The sequence below is a fragment of the Crinia signifera genome, chromosome 2, assembly GCF_055691185.1.
Source record: "Crinia signifera chromosome 2, ASM5569118v1, whole genome shotgun sequence".
Lineage (NCBI taxonomy): Eukaryota > Metazoa > Chordata > Amphibia > Anura > Myobatrachidae > Crinia > Crinia signifera.
This window is the reverse complement of record NC_139218.1, coordinates 324,352,873-324,373,689: the sequence shown is the minus strand read 5'-3', so window position 1 is coordinate 324,373,689 and position 20,817 is coordinate 324,352,873. Positions and strand designations below refer to the sequence as shown.

Genomic DNA, 20,817 nt, shown 5'->3' with positions numbered 1-20,817 from the left:
AAAAATCCGCTCCACAACTGCTGAATGTTAAACAAAAACTGCTACAGATCCTTTACCTCGAGAGAAAGTGTGCGAGACTAGACTTCCGGGACGGGTACCGTAAATTCTACCAGAAATGGACGTTGTTCATTAATACTCTCGATGTTGATATTAAAACACATATAATTACCACTTTTAAAAATTTGCTGGTTTAATGTAACTTGCTAAGAAATTTCAGAACCTATCTATATGATAATTGCTTCCCCCCCACGATTTCTTACCCTGTCTGTCTTTGTAATTTCTATATTTTGTCTATATTTATGTTGCCTTCAGTTCTATTTAGAAATTTGTTCTTTGCTAAATATATATGCATATGTGTACTATCACCTGATTAACCAAATTTTATATCCAGTATATCACGTGATAGTAGAAGCCTGTTGTCTCTACTTGTGATGTGTAATATTGATCACATGTACCTAACAGGCTCTTTCTATACTTGTTTGGGTTGGGATCGTTTGGTCGAATGCATTATGGTCGAATGTCATTACATCGAATCCATTAGGTCGAATTGCTTAAAGGTCGACATGACTCTAGGTCGACATGGGAAAAGGTCGAAATGATTCTAGGTCGAAAGGTCATTAGTTCGACAGGTCATTAGGTCGACAAGGTCATTAGTTCGACATTGTCTAGGTCGACATTCACAAAGTCGACATGGGGTTTTTCACTGTTTTTTTACCTGAATGTCAACACAGTCGACATGGACACAGTTTAAAGTGCACTGCATCCCCTCGCATCGCTCGCTGCGCTCGCTATGCGTCGCTCGCACACTATTTTATTCTCCCACCACGCCCTAGTGGATGGTAGGGCATGAAATACCGCCTGTCAGCACATGTCCGCTCAAAAAACAGTGAAAAACCCCATGTCGACTTTGTGAATGTCGACCTAGACAATGTCGAACTAATGACCTTGTCGACCTAATGACCTGTCGAACTAATGACCTTTCGACCTAGAATCATTTCGACCTTTTCCCATGTCGACCTAGAATCATGTCGACCTTTTAGCAATTCGACCTAATGGATTCGATGTAATGACATTCGACCATAATGCATTCGACCAAATGACCGCATCCCACTTGTTTGTATTAATAATATTTCAATAAAGATGATTGAAAAAAAAAAAAGCATAGCGGCCATTTTGTAACTATGTCACCATTATGACATCACAGAGGCTCTGTGCTACAGGGATTCCATCACCTGAGTCTCTGCATTTGTCAGGAGAAGAAGCATATTTTATGCTCTCTTGCTATATCGCTTATATTTTAATTTTCCTGTACCTCTGGAGATATTATGGGCTGTCTGTGCAGCAAACTGTGCGTCCCTGCACCCAGCAGGAAGGTAAGTGCGCTGTTATATTTATGGGTTGTACATTACACTTAAAGAGGATTATCACAGGCTGCAATAGGGGGGAGCTCGCCCGATATTGGGTGTTTCTGTGCAGATTGGGAGGTGATTTGTCCAGTTTTGTAGGCCTAAATATGGGGGGTAGGTATCATTTTGATTGACCGGTAACTATAACTAGTAACTTGTAAAATATGAATGTTTCACCTTGTATGAAGCATTAGAGGTACATGGGTGGGTGACGCTCCCTGTATGTAGCATTAGGGGTACATGGGTAGGTGATGTTCCCTGTATGTAACATTAGGGGTACATGGGTGGGTGATATGATGTACCTCTCCTGTACCTTCCCCTGCACAATTCCCAGGCAGCAGTGTCTTATAATGTGGACATGTTGTGTAGTAACACTCACGTTTTACCATTAGCCTCACAGGCTCTCACATTATCAGCACTGAAGTGTCATCTCCCCTTCTCGCTGGGCTTTGTAGTTCGACAGCACTTCTGCTGCTGACATAAACGTAGGTTACTCTGCCAGTAGCTGCCTTCTGCCCATGCGCCTCCTGCCTGACTGTAACTGCCACTAACTGCCCATGCGCCTTAGTGGTGACCCTCCTAGCAGAGCCTACCTCACCGTGAAGAGAAGGGGGATCCACCGACAGTCTGCTCTGTTAAATCACCCCTGGGAGGTGGCGTGGAGAAGGCGGCCTGGGGGCGTGAAAATGCGATGCATCATTATAGCCCTGCCCCCTGCTATTACCAACATTGCAAAGTGTGGGCGGGGTTATGATTAGGTGGTTTAATGGGAATCGTGTCATTGCCCCACCCACTTTGCAGGGGTAAGGAGGGCTCAGCGGACTAAGTTGGAAGTGCTGGCAGGAGGGGCAAGGCATTGCGGGTGACCTGGGGCCAATTTATGGGAGCCTCATGGCCTATCTGGAAGAGTAGACGAGTATGATTTTTGCCTCTTTGCCTTATTATCTCATGTCTATCCCATGTGTTCTGTGAGCTCAGATAGGTCTGCATTGCATGTAATGTGAATTCTCCACTGTACAAGAGTTACTGCTCCCTTCCTGCAGTTCTGCAAATGTAACTATTTTCATTTTGGCATGCTGCCAATTATCTGCCAATCACCTGAGAGCTCAGATTGCAGCAGCTGCTGTGACAGCAGCCCGGCCTGTGCTCTGCAGAGCCGGCCCTAGCCTAAATGATGCCCTAGGCAAGATTTTGGCTGGTGCCCCTAGAACCGCCACTAGTTCCGCCTCTGACCCTTCTCCCCTTTCCCAGCACCATCAACCCTCATCATAGCAGTCATCATTTTGGTGCTCTTAATATTTTAAATAGAAACAGTGCACACATTCGGTGCGCAGCCCAAACAGGGGTGTGTTCTTGCTGGGAAAGGGCATGGCCACCCAATAGTATCCCCAATTCAAATTATGCCATACAGTAGTGCAACTTTATTTACATTATATCATGCGATGGTGTCCCTTATTCACGTTACATCACATAGTAGTACCACTTTACCTTATGTACATTACTCCTCACATTATTCATATTATACCCTTAGAAAAAATCTTGAGAAAATATTGTATTTTAAGCACCTCCATGGCCACACTGCAACCCAGCACAAAGCAGTGTGTGCTGGGCAGAGGAGCTGCAGCTGCTGCTGTCACTTAAGGGGAGGGCCACTGGGCCCTTCTATCAGACTTTGGCCTGGGTAATTTGTACCCCCTACCCCTTTCTTTCGGCACCCCTGATAATACCACACAGTAATGCCCCTTACACATAACACACATTATTAATGTCCTTATAACCATAATGTCCCTTACACATTATGCCAACCTTTATTAATGCCCTGCATACACATAAAGACACACATAATGCCCCTTACACATATGTTGCACATTATTAATGCCCTTATGCACATGACACACATAATGCCCATTATACATATGTTGCACATTATTAATGTCCTTATACACATGACACACATAATGCCTGTTACACATATGTCGCACATTATTAATGCATTTATACATGACACACATAATGCCCCTTACACATATGCCAAACACTATTGCACAACCAACCCACCCGCAAACAGCACTTGCACAGCCGCTAACACTATGACCTCTGTCTCTGCTTGGATACAGATGTACATCTTGCCTCAATAGGCCATGCAGCTCCTGGCCAGTTCTGCTAAGGTTGGGTGCCTTTTTTGCTGAAAATTTGTCTTATTTGCATTGTTATGACCAACACACACAAGGAGCTTCCAATGATTAAAATGATATGTGGCATGCCTATATTCTGTGTGCGACTGTGGCTGTACCTGCATACGAAATGCTATGTTACAGTGATTTCCATGAATACACTATTTCATATGCAGATACAACCTCACTCACACACAGAATATAGGCATGCTGCATATCATTTTAATCAGCAGAAGCTCCTGATGCCCCCAGGCATTCCAAATGCCCTAGGCAATTGCCTAGTTTGCCTATGCCTAAGGCCGGCTCTGGTGCTCTGCATAAAATATGTGTAGAACATTACAGGGATGGCTATCGACTATCGATGATTCCGAATCATCGATGGTTTATGTCCGATGTTGAATACTTTTACTATAGATGAGGGAGAACCAGATGGTTTCTCTCCATCGATGGCACAGGAAAACCGATGTTTTGCTTTTGTTTATTTTTTCCAAAGATCCCAGGACATGGAGCATAGCTCTGCCCCTGACATCTGCAAAACACTGCCCCTGTGTTTTGATTGGGGCACAGGCCAACCAGTGAAACACAATGGATGACCATTGATAGGTAAAAATATCGATGGACATCCATTGCATAGTTTAACACTATTGATGGACAGTTGCACTATTGACATCAATGGCAACCATCAATGGCAATCGCAACCATGGCCATCCCTAGTACAGTACTGGTAATAACATCATCACTTATAGCTTCTCTGATTTTATCATTTATACCTACCAACATATCCCATTCCTGGGCTTCCCTCTGATATTATTACTCGTGCATACATACCTACCAACATGTCCCATTCCTGGGCTTCCCTCTGATATTATTACTTGTGCATACATACCTACCAACATGTCCCATTCCTGTGCTTCCCTCTGATATTATTACTTGTGTATACATACCTACCAACATGTCCCATTCCTGGGCTTATCTCTGATATTATTACTCGTGCAGACATACCTACCAACATGTCCTATTCCTGGGCTTCCCTCTGATATTATTACTCGTGCGTACATACCTACCAACATGTCCCATTCCTGTGCTTCCCTCTGATATTATTACTCGTGCATACATATTACCAACGTGTCCCATTCCTGGGCTTCCCTCTGATATTATTACTCGTGCATACATACCTACCAACATGTCCCATTCCTGGGCTTCCCTCTGATATTATTACTCGTGCATACATACCTACCAACATGTCCCATTCCTGGGCTTCCCTCTGATACTATTACTTGTGCATACATACCTACCAACATGTCCTATACCTGGGCTTCCCTCTAATATTATTACTCGTACATACATACCTACCAACATGTCCTATTCCTGGGCTTATCTCTGATATTATTACTCATGCATACATACCTACCAACATGTCCCATTCCTGGGCTTCCCTCTTATATTATTACTCGTGCGTACATACTTACAAATGTGTCCCATTCCTGGGCTTCCCTCTGATATTACTACTCATGCATACATACCTACCAACATGTCACATTCCTGGGCTTCCCTCTAATATTATTACTCTTACGTACATACATACCTTCCAACATGTCCTATTCCTGGGCTTCCCTCTGATATTATTACTCATGCATACATACCTACCAACATGTCCCATTCCTGGGCTTCTCTCTTATATTATTACTCGTGCGTACATACCTACCAACGTGTCCCATTCCTGGGCTTCCCTCTTATATTATTAATCGTGCATACATACCTACCAACATGTCCCATTCCTGGGCTTCCCTCTGATATTATTACTCGTGCATACATACCTACCAACATGTCCCATTCCTGGGATTCCCTCTGATATTATTACTCGTGCATACATACATATCAACATGTCCCATTCCTGGGCTTCCCTCTGATATTATTACTCATGCATACATACCTACCAACATGTTCCATGTCTGGGCTTCTTTCTGATAGCATTATTCGTGCATACATACCTACCAACATGTCCCCTTCCTGGGCTTTCCTCTGATATTATTACTCATGCATACATACCTACCAACATGTCCTATTCCTGGGCTTCCCTCTGATATTATTACTCGTGCATACATACCTACCAACATGTCCCATTCCTGGGCTTCCCTCTGATAGCATTATTCGTGCATACATACCTACCAACATATCCCATTCCTGGGCTTCCCTCTGATATTATTATTCATGCATACATACCTACCAACATGTCCCATTCCTGGGCTTCCCTCTGATATTATTATTCATGCATACATACCTACCAACATGTCCCCTTCCTGGGCTTCCCTCTGATATTAGGATTGCTGTCACCTGTGTTGAACTGGTTACTTGCTAAGAAAGGTGTTGTCAATCATAAAATAAGAGCAGGGATGGCAATCGATTAATAGTCATCGATGGTTTATGGATGATGTAGAATTTTTTAATGGGTTAGACCCGATGTTTTCCCTTTATCGATGGGGTAAACCCGATGGTTTCCCTTTATCGAGGGTGCATATATCAATGGTGTCTATTTATAAAAATATGCCAGTTACAGCTGGCTCCATTGACCTGATCTGTTCTATTGCTTCCATGGTAGAAAGTGCTTGCACTGCGGAGAGTTATGTAGTCACAGCTCATGATGTCTCTTCCTCTGCTCCTTACAGCCAAGCAAGTCTGCGAGGCTTAAGAAGGGAGCGGCAAAGCACCCCACCAGTGTGCAGCCCCCCACCAGCGAGCAGACCCCCGTGTCTAAGGTGTCTGTGGAATGCCCCACTGAGCCGGATACTACTCTGGTCACAGAGGACGCGGCAGCAGTCGTGGCTGAGATCATGGAGTACCTGATCAGTGAAGGTAAGCTTACCCCAGGTGCAGAGGCATAACTAGTATATATGTGATAAGCTGGGAGTTCTGTGACAGGCAGGTAACTAGTATATATGTGATAAGCTGGGAGTTCTGTGACAGACAGGTAACTAGTATATAGTGATAAGCTAAGAGTTCTGTGCCAGACAATATGTGATAAGCTGGGAGTTCTGTGACAGGCTGGTAACTAGTATATATGTAATAGGCTGGGAGTTCTGTGACAGGCAGGTAACTAGTATATATGTAACAGGCTGGGAGTTCTGTGACAGGCTGGTAACTAGTATATGTGTAATAGGCTGGGAGATCTGTGACAGGCTGGTAACTAGTATATTTGTAATAAGCTGGGAGTTCTGTGACAGGCAGGTAACTAGTATATATATGTGATAAGCTGGGAGTTATGTGACAGGCAGGTAACTAGTATACAGTATATGTAACAGGCTGGGAGTTCTGTGACAGGCTGGTAACTAGTATATATGTAATAGGCTGTGAGATCTGTGACAGGCAGGTAACTAGTATATATATATATATATGTAATAAGCTGGGAGTTCTGTGACAGGCTGGTAACTAGTATATATGTAATAGGCTGCGAGATCTGTGACAGGCAGGTAACTAGTATATATATATATGTAATAAGCTGGGAGTTCTGTGACAGGCTGGTAACTAGTATATATGTAATAAGCTGGGAGTTCTGTGACAGGCTGGTAACTACATAGTTACATAGTTACATAGTAGGTAAGGCTGAAAAAAGACTTGCGTCCATCTAGTTCAACCTGGTATAGATATCCATTGCTGATTTGGTAGGTTCTGGTATTTTACAGACAAATTATATTTCTTATTTGTACCCATGGATGTTTTTCTCCAGTAAATGTTTGTCCAACTTTGCCTTGAACGCATTTAATGAGCCAGCCATTACCACCTCTCTGGGAAGAGAGTTCCAGAGTTTGACTGTTCTGACCGTAAAGAAATTCTTTCTAATAGCTGAATGAAATCTTTTTTCTTCTAATCTATACTCATGCCCTCGCGTCCTAGATTCCTTTCTAGTAGAAAATAGGGTTTGTGACAGTTCCTTATATTGGCCCTTGATATACTTGTACATGTTGAGCATGTCCCCCCTTAAACGTCTCTTTTCTAATGTAAATAGTCCCAAATTGCTTAATCTCTCCCCGTAGCTTAAATTCTCCATTCCCCTAATAAGCTTTGTTGCTCGCCTTTGGACTTTTTCTAATTCTATGATGTCCTTTTTATAGTGTGGGGCCCAGAACTGTACTCCATACTCTAGGTGAGGTCTTACCAATGCTTTATATAGTGGCATAATTACCCTTGAGTCCCTAGTTTCCATTCCCCTCTTAATACATGCCAGAATTTTGTTGGCCTTTTTTGTAGCTACATTACAATGGGCACTACATCCTAGATTGCTGTCTATTTGGACTCCTAGATCCTTTTCAAGTATGGAATTACCCAGTTCCTCTCCGCTAAGGTTGTAACTTGCACACTGGTTGTGTCTCCCAAGGTGCATAACCTTACATTTATCTACATTGAACCTCATCTTCCATTTTTTAGCCCACTCATCTAGAATTGCAAGATCATTTTGAAGCATGGTGACATCTTCTGGTGATTTGATGAGTTTGCTAAGTTTTGTATCGTCCGCAAAGATGGATACATTGCTGAGTAACCCTATCCCAATATCGTTAATAAAAATGTTAAACAAAATGGGCCCCAAAACCGAGCCCTGGGGCACTCCACTTAGTACCGGTATCATATCTGATACGGCACCATTCACAACCACTCTTTGTTCTCTATTACATAGCCAATTCCCTACCCATCTGCAGATATTTTCACCCAATCCTAGGTTCTCCATTTTATTAATCAATCTCTTGTGTGGGACAGTATCAAATGCTTTAGCGAAATCTAGGAAAATCACATCTACAGCATTTCCATTATCGAGGTTTTTGCTAACCTCTTCATAGAACCCTAGTAGATTAGTTTGGCATGAACGATTTTTCACGAACCCATGTTGGTTAGTACTGAGTAGACGGTGATGATCTAAATATTCCTGGATACCATCCCTTAAAAATCCTTCAAATAGTTTACCCACAATTGATGTTAAACTAACGGGTCTGTAATTAGCGGGATCTTCCTTTTTTCCTTTTTTGAATATTGGCACTACCTCTGCTATTCTCCAATCTTTTGGTACTATACCTGACGATAGTGACTTGCTAAAGATATAATGTAGGGGGGTAGCTAGTTCATCCCTTAATTCCATTAATACCCTCGGATGAATCCCATCTGGCCCTGGTGACTTATTTGTTTTGAGTTTGCTTAGCCTCAGTATTATTTCCTTCGGCGTGAAATCTACAATGAGATCTGGCTTATTTGTCCCGTTTGTGGTAAATGTTCGTTCCACAGTCTGCTCTCCCTTAGTAAATACTGATGAGAAGAACTCATTTAACAGTTTTGCTTTTCCCTTGTCCTCAGTAACACTTTTTCCACTAGTATCAGTTAGTGGGCCTATGTTTTCCTTAATTAAACGTTTACTATTTATGTATTTAAAAAACTTCTTTGGGTTGGTTTTGCTTTCAGTGGCTATGCACTCTTCATATAATATTTTAGCTGCTTTGATTACCCCTTTACAAGTTTTGTTTGATTCTTTGTATTTTGCGAACGCCTCCTCATTTAAGTTATTTTTATAGAATTTAAAGGCTCTGGTTTTATTGTTGATAGCTGACCTTACTTCTTTGTCCAACCATGGTGGCTTTTTTTTGTTGAATTTACCTTTAATTACTTTAGGAATGTATTCAATAGTTAGTGAATCAAGCACCATTTTTAGAGTATCCCACATTTCCTCTGCATTTTTTCCCTCCATAACCGTTTCCCACCCAATTCCTGTAAGGGCTTCCCTGAATAATTCAAAGTTCGCTTTTCTGAAGTTTAGTATTTTTGCAGATCCTTTTTGATGTAATTTACTGAAGTTGATTTCCAGTGAAACCATATTGTGATCACTATTCCCTAATTGTTCAATTACTTTTGTGTTTGAAACTAAGTCTGTGTTATTTGTTAATACTAAGTCCAAGAGCGCCTCATCACGAGTTGGAGTTTCTACCGTTTGTGTAATAAACTGGTCTTTAAGTAAGCTTAAGAACCCATTGCTTCTTGCTGATTTACCTGTTTCGTTTTCCCAATCAATGTCGGGTAAATTAAAATCCCCCATAATTAATACCTGACCCTGATTTGATGCTTGTTTGATTTGGTTTAAAAGAAGAGACTCTTCCCTTTCATTTATATTTGGTGGTCTATAGCATACCCCTATTATAAATTTGTTTTTTGGTTTCTTATTATTGTCGGTTATCTCTGCCCACACTGTCTCTGAGTTGTCGTCTTCCAGGTCTGTGCTCATATTTTTCTCACATGATGTTAAGTTATTATTTACATATAGGCACACACCCCCGCCCCTTCTATTTTCCCTGTCTTTCCTGTAGAGTGTATATCCCTCCATGTTTAATGCCCAGTCATGCGACTCATTACACCATGTTTCTGTAATACCAATGATGTCGTAGTCATCCCTACTGATCACCGTTTCAAGCTCCCCGATTTTACTCACTAAGCTTCTTGCATTAGCCAGTAAGCATTTTAATTTATGTTTATTTTTAGATATGGCTCTAATATTGTGATTAGTTTCACCCCAGGACCCATTTGAATTCTTTACTAGCTTCCCCTTTCCCCTCTCCCCTTCAATAGACTCTCTACAGGCCTCCCCACCATGCACACTGCCTGCCCTCTCCATAGTTCCGGGAATTCTTCCTCTGTCATTCCCTCCTTCCCGTATACTAAGATCATCTGTACCTAAGAACTGTAATGGGGTAACGTGACTGTTACAACATAACATTTTATTACATGACATTCCTGATGCACCCTGAGAGTTACCCCCGATTTTACCCTTGTTATGTCCCAGGGCTTTGTCTATGTCTCCGTCCCCCCCCCCATCTCCTTCCCCCATATGATTCCTGATCCCAGTCCGGCTTCTCTCCCTGATGGTCCCATAATGTCTTGCTGCCCCCACCCCCCCGTCGCCTAGTTTAAAATCTCCTCCAACCCTCTAACCATCCTTCCCCCCAGCACCGCAGCCCCCTCCTCGTTCAGGTGCAATCCATCACGGCAAAAAAGATGGCGCCTGACCGAGAAGTCCGCCCAGTGTTCCATGAACACGAATCCCTCTTTCCTACACCAATCCTTAAGCCACACATTTACCTCCCTGATCTCCCTCTGCCTCCCTGAGCTAGCGCGTGGCACTGGTAATATTTCCGAGAAAATTACCCTAGATGTCCTCGCCTTTAATTTCTTACCTAATTCCCTATACTCTTTCTTGAGGACATCCCACCTACCATTGACTTTGTCGTTGGTGCCGATGTGCACCAAGACCGCCGGGTTGCTCCCAGCCCCTCCCAACAATCTGTCGACTCGGTCCGCGATGTGCCGTACCCGAGCACCCGGGAGGCAACAGACCGTGCGGCGATCGCGGTCCCGATAGCAGATTGCCCTGTCTGTTCTCCTAACGATGGAATCCCCTACCACCACTATCTGCCTTGGTACCTCACTAACTGTCATCCCGTTTGAGCCAGAGGGACCGCTCCTCTGGTTGCTAGAGGGAGCCGTCTCCTCCAGCTCCGTCATTTCGTCTCCATCCTCCCCCGAAACTTCGTCCAACCGGGCAAATTTGTTCGGGTGTGATAGATCCGAGATGTCGTTCCTGTCCCTCCTGTCCCTCTTGTTTCCCCTTCTAACCGTGACCCAGCTGGCTACCTGATCCTCCTCCTCTACCAGTGACCCCATCTGCAACTCCTCCACCGTTCTATTAAGGCTTTGCTCAAGATTGGAAATATCCCTCAGTCGCTGAACGGTCCGCTCTAGATCAGTGACCTGGGCTTCCAGGGCGGACGTTCGCTCACATCTCGTGCAGATGTATTCGCACTGGGACTCTTGCTCCAGGTGCGCATACATCTTGCACAACATGCACTGAGTGAGATTCTCAATCAGGGCCCCACCCATTTTATCTACCTCCCTGCGACTAACCCCCTAGTATACAGTAGAGAGTTAAATTACAATGCAATTACACACTACAAGTTAATTTTTATCAAAATATAAGAAAGTTGATACTTATCTGTTCCTGCAGCTGTGTCACACTCCTGGTGTCCTCACACCTGTATCTGTCTGCTTCCTCTGTAATTTCTTCCACTTGCACTTTTTCCTCAGTGGCCCCACTCTCAGATCATGCAGCACACTATCTGCACTTTGTGGACCCTTTAACAGGTCAGGCACCTGGGCTTCAAGCAAGAGAAAAAAAACAAACAAAAAAAAAAACAAAAAAAAAAACAGAAGGGACAGAAGCCTCTTGCAACCTGGTTTAACCCCTTCCTGGATGTAACTCCTTCTTGGATATAACTCTGCACTTATTTAAAATGGCACTTAGTATACTAGTATTTATGTAATAGGCAGGGAGTTATGTGACAGGCTGATAACTAGTATATATGTAATAGGCTGGGAGTTCTGTGACAGGCAGGTAACTAGTATAAAGAAAAAGTGGGTATACTCGAGATGGGGTACTCGGAGTAGGAATAGGCGCCCTGTGGGGTGTGTTGCTAAGCTGCTCCTGCTTGAGGGGTGTTAACCCTCTAGGGATAAGAATAAAGAAAAAAAGGTAGTGGAGCGCTAGGACTGGATCAATTGGATAGTACAAATTTAATATTATATAGGTTAAAATAACAGCTGGAAAGACATAGATAATAAAAAATAACAATATAATGTAACAATAACAATAAAATTGGACAAGGAGGTGATACTTATGTCTCTGAAATGCTGCCGTATGTGTCCCTGGAGTTGGAAGGTTTGGAATCCCTTGAAGGTGCCCAATAAAGGTGGTATTTGCAGTGGGCCGTCCTGGATTGTGCAAAATGAACGCTGGAGGAAGATCTGGATGTAATAGGCAGGGAGGAGTTATGTGACAGGCTGGTAACTAGTATATATGTAATAGGCTGGGAGTTATGTGACAGGCTGGTAACTAGTATATATGTAATTGGCAGGGAGTTATGTTACAGGCAGGTAACTAGTATGTATGTAATAGGCTGGGAGATCTGTGACAGGCAGGTAACTAGTATATATGTAATAGGCTAGGAGTTATGTGACAGGCTGGTAACTAGTATGTATGTAATAGGCTGGGAGATCTGTGACAGGCAGGTAACTAGTATATATGTAATAGGCTGGGAAATCTGTGAGGGGACAGGAGCTTGTTATCTCACCAGCCTGATTCTGCCTTATACATTATTCTGCTTTATATCTACAGAGGAGATTGCGCCTCCGAACAGATCTCGCAGCCTGTTAGATATAGCCAATAAACAGCATGGGGTACATTTACTATAATAAGCAGCTGATGTTGTCCATATAAACTTCTGTCTATCATTTTATAGCCTGCAAGAGTGAGGTGAAGAGGTGTGAGGAGTCCCCAGTGTCCATGATGACGGATGACACCGTATCATCTTATGACATCTCCAATAGCAGCAGCAGTGGCTATTATAACCTGACGGACCGGTCATCATCCTCATCAGACACCAGCAGCACCAGCTCTGAATCCTCTGATTCCTCCTCAGATACCTCAGATACCACCAGTGACTCCTCGCGCAGGTAGGTTGCCAGTACAATACTCGCGTCCTCCCTGCTCTGGTCTCTGGGGTGGATTTCAGGTCTCTTGTCTTACACACATGCTGTGATGTAGAAACGTTATCTCCATATCTGCTGCAGCTGGGGCTGCTACACAAGTTCTACCACACAAAGCGCTGATGGGCTGGTATTCTACTTGTATGACATACACGTATATATCATGATACTAATGAGTGTAACAATATAAGAAGAGCAATGCTACAGGAGAAATGAAGTCATGTAAATTATATACGTAGCGATATTATCAGTGATCTGAATGATGCTAGATCGCTCAGCGCACAGCGCTCAGCACACAGCGCTCAGGACTGCACCAGCGCTCTGCGTTGAACGATCTGTCACTGTCCACGTTCTCAAAAGAGAGAACACAGGTGAGGACTAGATTATTACTGCATGTAGTATCTATATCTCCCAGCGAGAGCGACGCATGGGGTCACACATCACTATCACTATGGGTCCTACATACAGCGATGTGTGCTTCATTTCTAGGCAATCTAGTCAGATCACTTAGAAAATAGACCAAAATCTCTGGGTGTGTAGCCCCATTAGAGGGATCTCACATCACTGTACACTGGGCTTACTGTATGGGGCCGTCCTTGTCATGTCACACCCACAGTATCAGCGCTCTTATTGGTACAAAGAGGAATCACACAGAGAAATGTAGTCAGTAAGGGCCACTAACATGTGCAGGTGCTAGATAGCAGCAGGCCAGGGAATAATGAGAGGACTTGTACATGGCAAACGTTTGTGTCTTTACAATAACAGTCACTGATCAAAGTTTGTTTTTATAGGACGGTCATCTACAAGAAACGTATTGATGTTGGCTTCCTATGGCAGGAGTGGCAGGAGGAGGAGGAATGAATGCCGAGGGTTGAAAAGTTTAATTGATTTGACTTGTGTCAGTTTATTGCATCAAACTTGATCATTATGAGTTTGTGCAACTGTTAAAGCCAGTCCCGTTGACGGCTATTCCCCCAAGCCAGTCCCGTTGATGGCTATTCCCCCAAGCCAGTCCCGTTGATGGCTATTCCCCCAAGCCAGTCCCGTTGACGGCTATTCCCCCTACCCAAGCCTGTCCTGTTGACAGGTAATACCCCTACCCCCAATCTCTGTCTTCACAACTCCCTCTCTCCATATCCAGCAAGTTTGAAACATCATTTTGCTCTCACTTTCTATGGAGTAATTTGGTCGCTGAGCGGCCTCTATATGAATCTGTTGTGAACAATAAAAAGCAAGACAAGCCAATCAGTGTCTGATGTGTTATTTCCCACTAATGTCAATGTTTCCCATTGTACTACTGTACTGGTCTGACCCATATTCATGTGTTAACCCTTTGAGTGCCAAGTGAATTTGTCAAAATAGGTGTAAAATTGCCAAACAAACATTTCTCTCCATCATAATGACCTGTAATGTTTGCCTTGTATAGGAAACAAGGGGCGAAATGTAATAGGGTGCGATTTTATTCGTAAGAAAAAAATCGCACCAAATCGCACCTTTAAAAATCGCGGTTTTTGCCGCGAATTCGCATATGTAATGAGATGCGAATTTGCGGCAAAAAAGTGCGATATGGTGCGATTTCGGGCAGTTTTAAGTACTGAAAATGTGCAATTTTCAGTCATGAAAATCGGCACATTTTCAGTACAGTGCGCTGTGTTGAAAAAATAAAAGAAAAAAATTGGCGTGCGGTCCCCCTCCTAAGCATAACCAGCCCCGGGCTCAAAAAGCCGATGCTGGTATCATAAAATCAGAGGGACAAACAAATAGGGGTTCCCTTGATTTAATGAAACCAGCACCAGGCTCAAGGTCCAGCGCTGGTTCCCAAAATACGGGGGACAAAATGACTAGGGGTCCCCCGTATTTTAAGAACCAGCACCAGACCCAACCAGCCAGCAGGGTAAAGCCACAGCCGGGGGACACTTATTATATAAGGTCCCGCGGCCAAAGCATTATCCCCGTGGCTGGTCAGCATGGGCAGGGGTCCTGGGGAAGTGGGGACCCCCCCAATGAAGGGGTCCCCGCCTCCAGGACTTACCAGCCCATGCTGAAAGTCCGGGGCTGTCCCCGATGCCCCTGGGCGGTGGGCATCGGGCTGATGCAAAGTGTAAAAAAAAGAATAAAAACTATTGTTTTCTACTGTAGAACTATGAGTCCCAGCAAGCCTACCCCGCATGTTGGGACTTGGAGAACCACAAGTCCCAGCATGCGGGGCATTAAAGGGCCCGCTGGCACTTGTAGTTCTACAGTACAAAAAATAGTTAAATAAAACACACTGACACCCTGAAAAATAAAAGTTTAATACATACATAACACACACATACTGATACTTACCTACCTTGAGCCCGTAGGTCGGTCCCTGGGACTCTCCAAGTCCCAGCATGCGGGGTAGGCTTCTACAGTAGAAAACAATAGTTTTTATTCTTTTTTTTACACTTTGCATCAGCCCGATGCCCACCGCCCAGGGGCATCGGGGACAGCCCCGGACTTTCAGCATGGGCTGGTAAGTCCTGGAGGGGGGTGACCCCTTCATTGGGGGGGGTCCCCACTTCCCCAGGATCCCTGCCCATGCTGACCAGCCACGGGGATAATGCTTTGGCCGCGGGACCTTATATAATAATTGTCCCCCGGCTGTGGCATTACCCTGCTGGCTGGTTGGGTCTGATGCTGGTTCTTAAAATACGGGGGACCCCTAGTCATTTTGTCCCCCGTATTTTGGGAACCAGCGCTGGACCTTGAGCCTGGTGCTGGTTTCATTAAATCAAGGGAACCCCTATTTGTTTGTCCCTCTGATTTTATGATACCAGCACCGGCTTTTTGAGCCCGGGGCTGGTTATGCTTAGGAGGGGGGACCGCACGCCGTTTTTTTTTTTTTACTTTAACTTTTAACCTTTTTTTGGACAGAACCATGCACAGATCACAAAGATTTGTGCATTGTTCTGTAAAAATCGCCAACAAGAAGCTGGTCTATTTTTTTTGTGGGTTTTGGTAAGGTCCCATATGCGACTTTAGAACTCGCATCCTATTACATATGCAAGTTCTATAGTTTACAATGGGAAAACATCTGGATGCGATTTTCAGTGTGACTGAAAATCGCATCTTTAAAATGTGCGCATTCGTGGGAAAAAATTTGATTTTTCCCGCGACTCGCACCCTATTACATGTGCGATTTTTAGAAAAAATGCGTTTTTGGCCGATTATGACCAAAAATCGCAAAAGTCTAAAAATCGCACCCTATTACATTTCGCCCAATCTTTTTTTACTCAACATTTTTATTTTAATCTATATAACAAATGTGAGTGACACTGGTATTTTTAAAGGATATTTTGCACATCTCTCTCAGAGATGTTGGCACTCAAATTATTAAATAGCTGTGATAAAGTATATGGTAGGTTGGTGCAGTACTGTGGGCTATAAGGATCTGTGCAGCTACACCATACTATTTTTTGGAAAACAGGGGGGGGGGGGGGGGGGTGGAGCACCAGTGGGATGTAAAAGGGGTGTGATGGAGGTGGGGCATATGGTAATGTCCCACACTGGGGGAGTGGCCTGCGCAAACACGTCTTCTTGGTTCCCTGCTGGGCCATGCCAGTATTACAATATGCATAATTTGGTCCCCACAGACCCGCCAGAAAGGGTGGGTGCGGAAGACAGTCAGCATTGCAGGGGTATATAAATATTTACTAAGAAGAGAGCGCTACAAAATCTAAAGCCAATTTATTAAAAAAACATATTTAACCATTAAAAAATATTAGACACAACATATAATGAAGAAAATTACATATACATAATTATATTTAAAAATAATAATAATAATAATAAAGAGGTGTATCTCTATAAAAACACATATACATTAAAATTGGAACTCTGGTGTTTAAGCATAAAGGTCCGCACTTTATATTTCAGGAGGATAGATCTGCACCTATTGGATACCTCAGGTGTATAGTCTCCAATGTTCCACACAATCTCCCTCGTGGGATTATAATTGCATTGAAATTGGAAGCAACTGTATAGTCATCGGAGGAACAGTGTACTGAGATGTCAAAATGTGGGTAACCTGTCAGGATGGAACAATGTTGTGGGGGAATGAGACTAATCTCTTATAGAGGGATTGCTGTCTTTCGGGGCAATTTTCGGTACTCTTTACCTAGAAGGGCGCCCATCGCGACCATCGCGACCATCAAATGCACTAAAAATCGGGTGCGACGCGATGCCCGCGATTTCCCATAGGGACCAATGTTAAAAATGAGATTGGACCCGATTTTAGTGTTCAATGCCTCAATGCCCGCGATTTTTACATAGGAAACAATGTTAAATGGGCCACAGAGCCCTAATAGTCACCGTGAACTCTGAAATGGCCCCCACAATTGTTAACGCCACCCCACGATCCACGCCAACCCGAAGCGTGGCGAGCGCAGCGAGCCCGCGAGGGGCGGCGGTACGCGTCCTCTGACCTTTTCATGCCCTACTATCCACGTCGGCGTGGAGTTGAGAATAGAATAGTGTGGCGAGCGCAGCGAGCCACCGAGCCCGAAGCGTGGCGAGCGCAGCGAGCCCCGCGAGGGGACGCTGATACCTTCACAGTTATACGCGTCCCCTCGCGGGCTTCACAGGTGTCCGTGGCGAAAAGCGGACACCTGTGAAGCCCGCGAGGGGACGCGTTTACCTGTGAAGGTATCCGCGTCCCCTCGCGGGGCTCGCTGCGCTCGCCACACTTCGGGCTCGGTGGCTCGCTGCGCTCGCCACACTATTCTATTCTCAACTCCACGCAGACGTGGATAGTAGGGCATGAAAAGGTCGGAGGACGCGTACCGCCGCCCCTCGCGGGCTCGCTGCGCTCGCCACGCTTCGGGTTCACGTTGATCCTGGGGTGGCGTTAACAATTGTGGGGGCCATTTCAGAGTTCACGGTGACTATTAGGGCTCTGTGGCCCATTTAACATTGATTCCTATGGCCAAATCGCGGGCATTGAGGCATTTAACATTAAAATCGCGGTCAATCACCGTTTTTAACATTGATCCCTATGGGAAAATCGCGGTCATCGCGGGCACCCGATTTTAATGTACCCGCGATTTACCTGCGATGGCCGCGATTTTTTACCCCCGACGCCCACGATTCCAATAGCGGGCGCCCTTCTAGGTAAAGAGTACCCAATTTTCATATGAGACAACTAGAATTTGCGGGTTCGGTTTAACTCGGATTTATTGGCTAGCCAAAATATGTAACAGCCAATAAGATTCAGATTTGAGAATCAAGTAAATCGAATCGGCACATCTCTAGAGACAACACACAGATCCCTGCAGACAGACGCCGTCCTGTGTGGACATTATTCTAGAACATCTTCCAAAGTAGCTACATACAGATGGAGCCCCTCTCATTATTGTCTGGCTCTCTCCAGACCGTCCCCGCTGGCGAGAGCTGGCGGAGAGGGACTACATCAGACTGGGACGCGCGTGCGTCTCAAGCTCGTCCCAGTCTCTCGGTGGCTGGGAAGCAGGACCCTGCCCATCTCCGCTTCAGGGAGATGGGCAGGGTTGGGGAGGGGGATCGGGGCAGCGAGGGGGACTGTCGGCAGTGGCGGGGTCTCTCCTGGTGGGAGCTGGCGGGGGCTGGCAATAGAATTGGCAGCCCCTGCAAAAATGACACGGGCTACATCTGTAACAGGCCATTTATCAGACATGAGGGGGTTTATTTACTAAGATGAGAGTTCTATTCCAGATGGGATGTTGCTATGGGCAACAAATCACATTCTAATCTATTATCTTCTAGAGTAGGGGTGGGCAACAAGCGGCCCTCCAGATGTTGATGAACTATACATCCCAGCATGCCTTGCCTTATTTTTGGGATGTGTAGGGCCGCTTGTTGCCCTTCCCTGTTCTAGAGGGTGCTAAATAAATAAGAATAAGATTCTAATTGGTTGGCAACATCCCATGGGAACAGATCTTCCATCTTAGTAAATAACTCGTGAGATGCCTTAGGACACAGCCTGTTCATATGACGGTATATAATAGTGGTTGGGAGGCTGGTAGTACACAGGAGATGTGGTCAAAATCCCGGCAATCGGAATCCCAATGGTGGAAATACCGACTCCGGAAACCCGACCGCCGCAATGCCGGCACTTTGTCCCTCTATGGGTGTGGCGAGCACAGCGAGCCCACAAGGGGGGGGGGGCGATCCACGGCCCCCCTTTGTCGGCATTGCGGCGGTCGGGATTCCGGCATTGGTATTTCGACCGCCAGGATTTCATACTGATCCCATACACAGACACAGGCACCACCAGGGGGTTTATGGAGAAATGGAAAGTATGTTATGTAACCATCACATCACGCTAGGAAGCCAGGACTATGTGGCGGGTCTCGGACATGGTGTTTAATAGGTCTGGAAAGGAAACCCACACACATGAAAGCATTGTCATAGACATTCCATGCATAAAGCACTGTGTGTTCCCAGTGTTCCCAATACGTTATTATAGCATTTATTTATTCTTGGCCAAAGGTTGGACAATATATAAATCTGAGCTTTGTACAGTATAGTACTCATAGTAAATAATCCTACTTGGTCTATCTGTTATTACCTAGTGTTGGTTTAATACTGTTTTTCAGTTGTAAAGCACAATGTAATATGCTGGTGCTATACAAGAAACAGTCAATCAATCAATTGTCTATGGCCTACCTGCGGTTCACATTGGATGGTGCGGCAGAGAAGGAAACCTCTTCTATATCTGAGTCATTGTCTTCAATTTCCAGAAATCCAAAATTACAAAATACAGAAAGGTTATTAATATGCGGTGCAAAGATCTGTCAGTAGCGCCGTCCAGGGAGCACACAATAATCACACAAATAGTCCAATGATATCAAACAGACAGTACACAGGAAGGAAAAAAAAAATCAGTTACCGTATTTTTCGCACCATGGGACGCACTTTTTTACTCAAAAAAAGTGGGGGGAAAAGTATGTGCGTCTTATGGAGCGAATACTGCAAAAAGCTCCAGGTCCTGGATGCTGCTTCCGCACCAGCATCTCAGGAGCCGCAGATGAACCCGCTCCCCCCCCCTCCCCTGGTACTTGTGTACCCGCTGCCCGCTCCCCCCTTCCCCTGGTACATGTCAGCTCACAAAGGTCCAGGCAGCGGGGATCATGCAGTGTTCTGTGGGGTCTGCTCGGCGAATGGGAAATCATCGGCGGGGTCCCTGCGGCAGATGGGAACGAGTAGCGCTACTAGTTCCCATCTGATGCAGGGACCCCGCAGAAGATTTCCCATTCGCCGAACGGACCCCACAGCACACTGCATGATCCCTGCTGCCTGGGCCTCTGTGAGCTGACAAGTACCGGGGGGTAGCGAGCAGTGGGCATTCAAGTACCAGGGGATGGGGGGGAACGGGCAGCGGGCATACAAGTACCAGGGGAGGGGGGGAGCGGGCATACAAGTACAAGGGGAGGGGGGGAGCGGTCATACAGTATTCAATATTTTATTACACTATTCGGTTCAAAATATTTTTTTTCCTGTTTTCATCCTCTAAAACTAATACTAAAAATATGGTATATATCTCTAGTATACACCTGAGAGACCGATCACAGCAATAGCAAACAGTGGTCCAATTCCCTGAGCAGCCTGAGAGGCAGGGTCAGGGCTGTTGAGTGAGTAAGGGCCAGATGTATCAAGCTTCAAAAGTGATA

General features: G+C 44.9%; 1 protein-coding gene across 1 annotated transcript in view; it reads left to right on the top strand.

The window, feature by feature from the left end:
- The window catches only part of LOC146059101 (uncharacterized), a 44,585-nt gene extending 30,201 nt beyond the window's left edge, over positions 1-14,384 (top strand). Inside the window, exons 2-4 of the mRNA XM_083171223.1 lie at positions 6,247-6,433; positions 12,901-13,114; positions 13,939-14,384. Coding sequence (XP_083027349.1) covers positions 6,247-6,433; positions 12,901-13,114; positions 13,939-14,008 — 471 coding nt within the window. The 3' untranslated portion in view covers positions 14,009-14,384. The remainder of the gene's footprint in view (positions 1-6,246; positions 6,434-12,900; positions 13,115-13,938) is intronic.
- Positions 14,385-20,817: the final 6,433 nt, after the last annotated feature.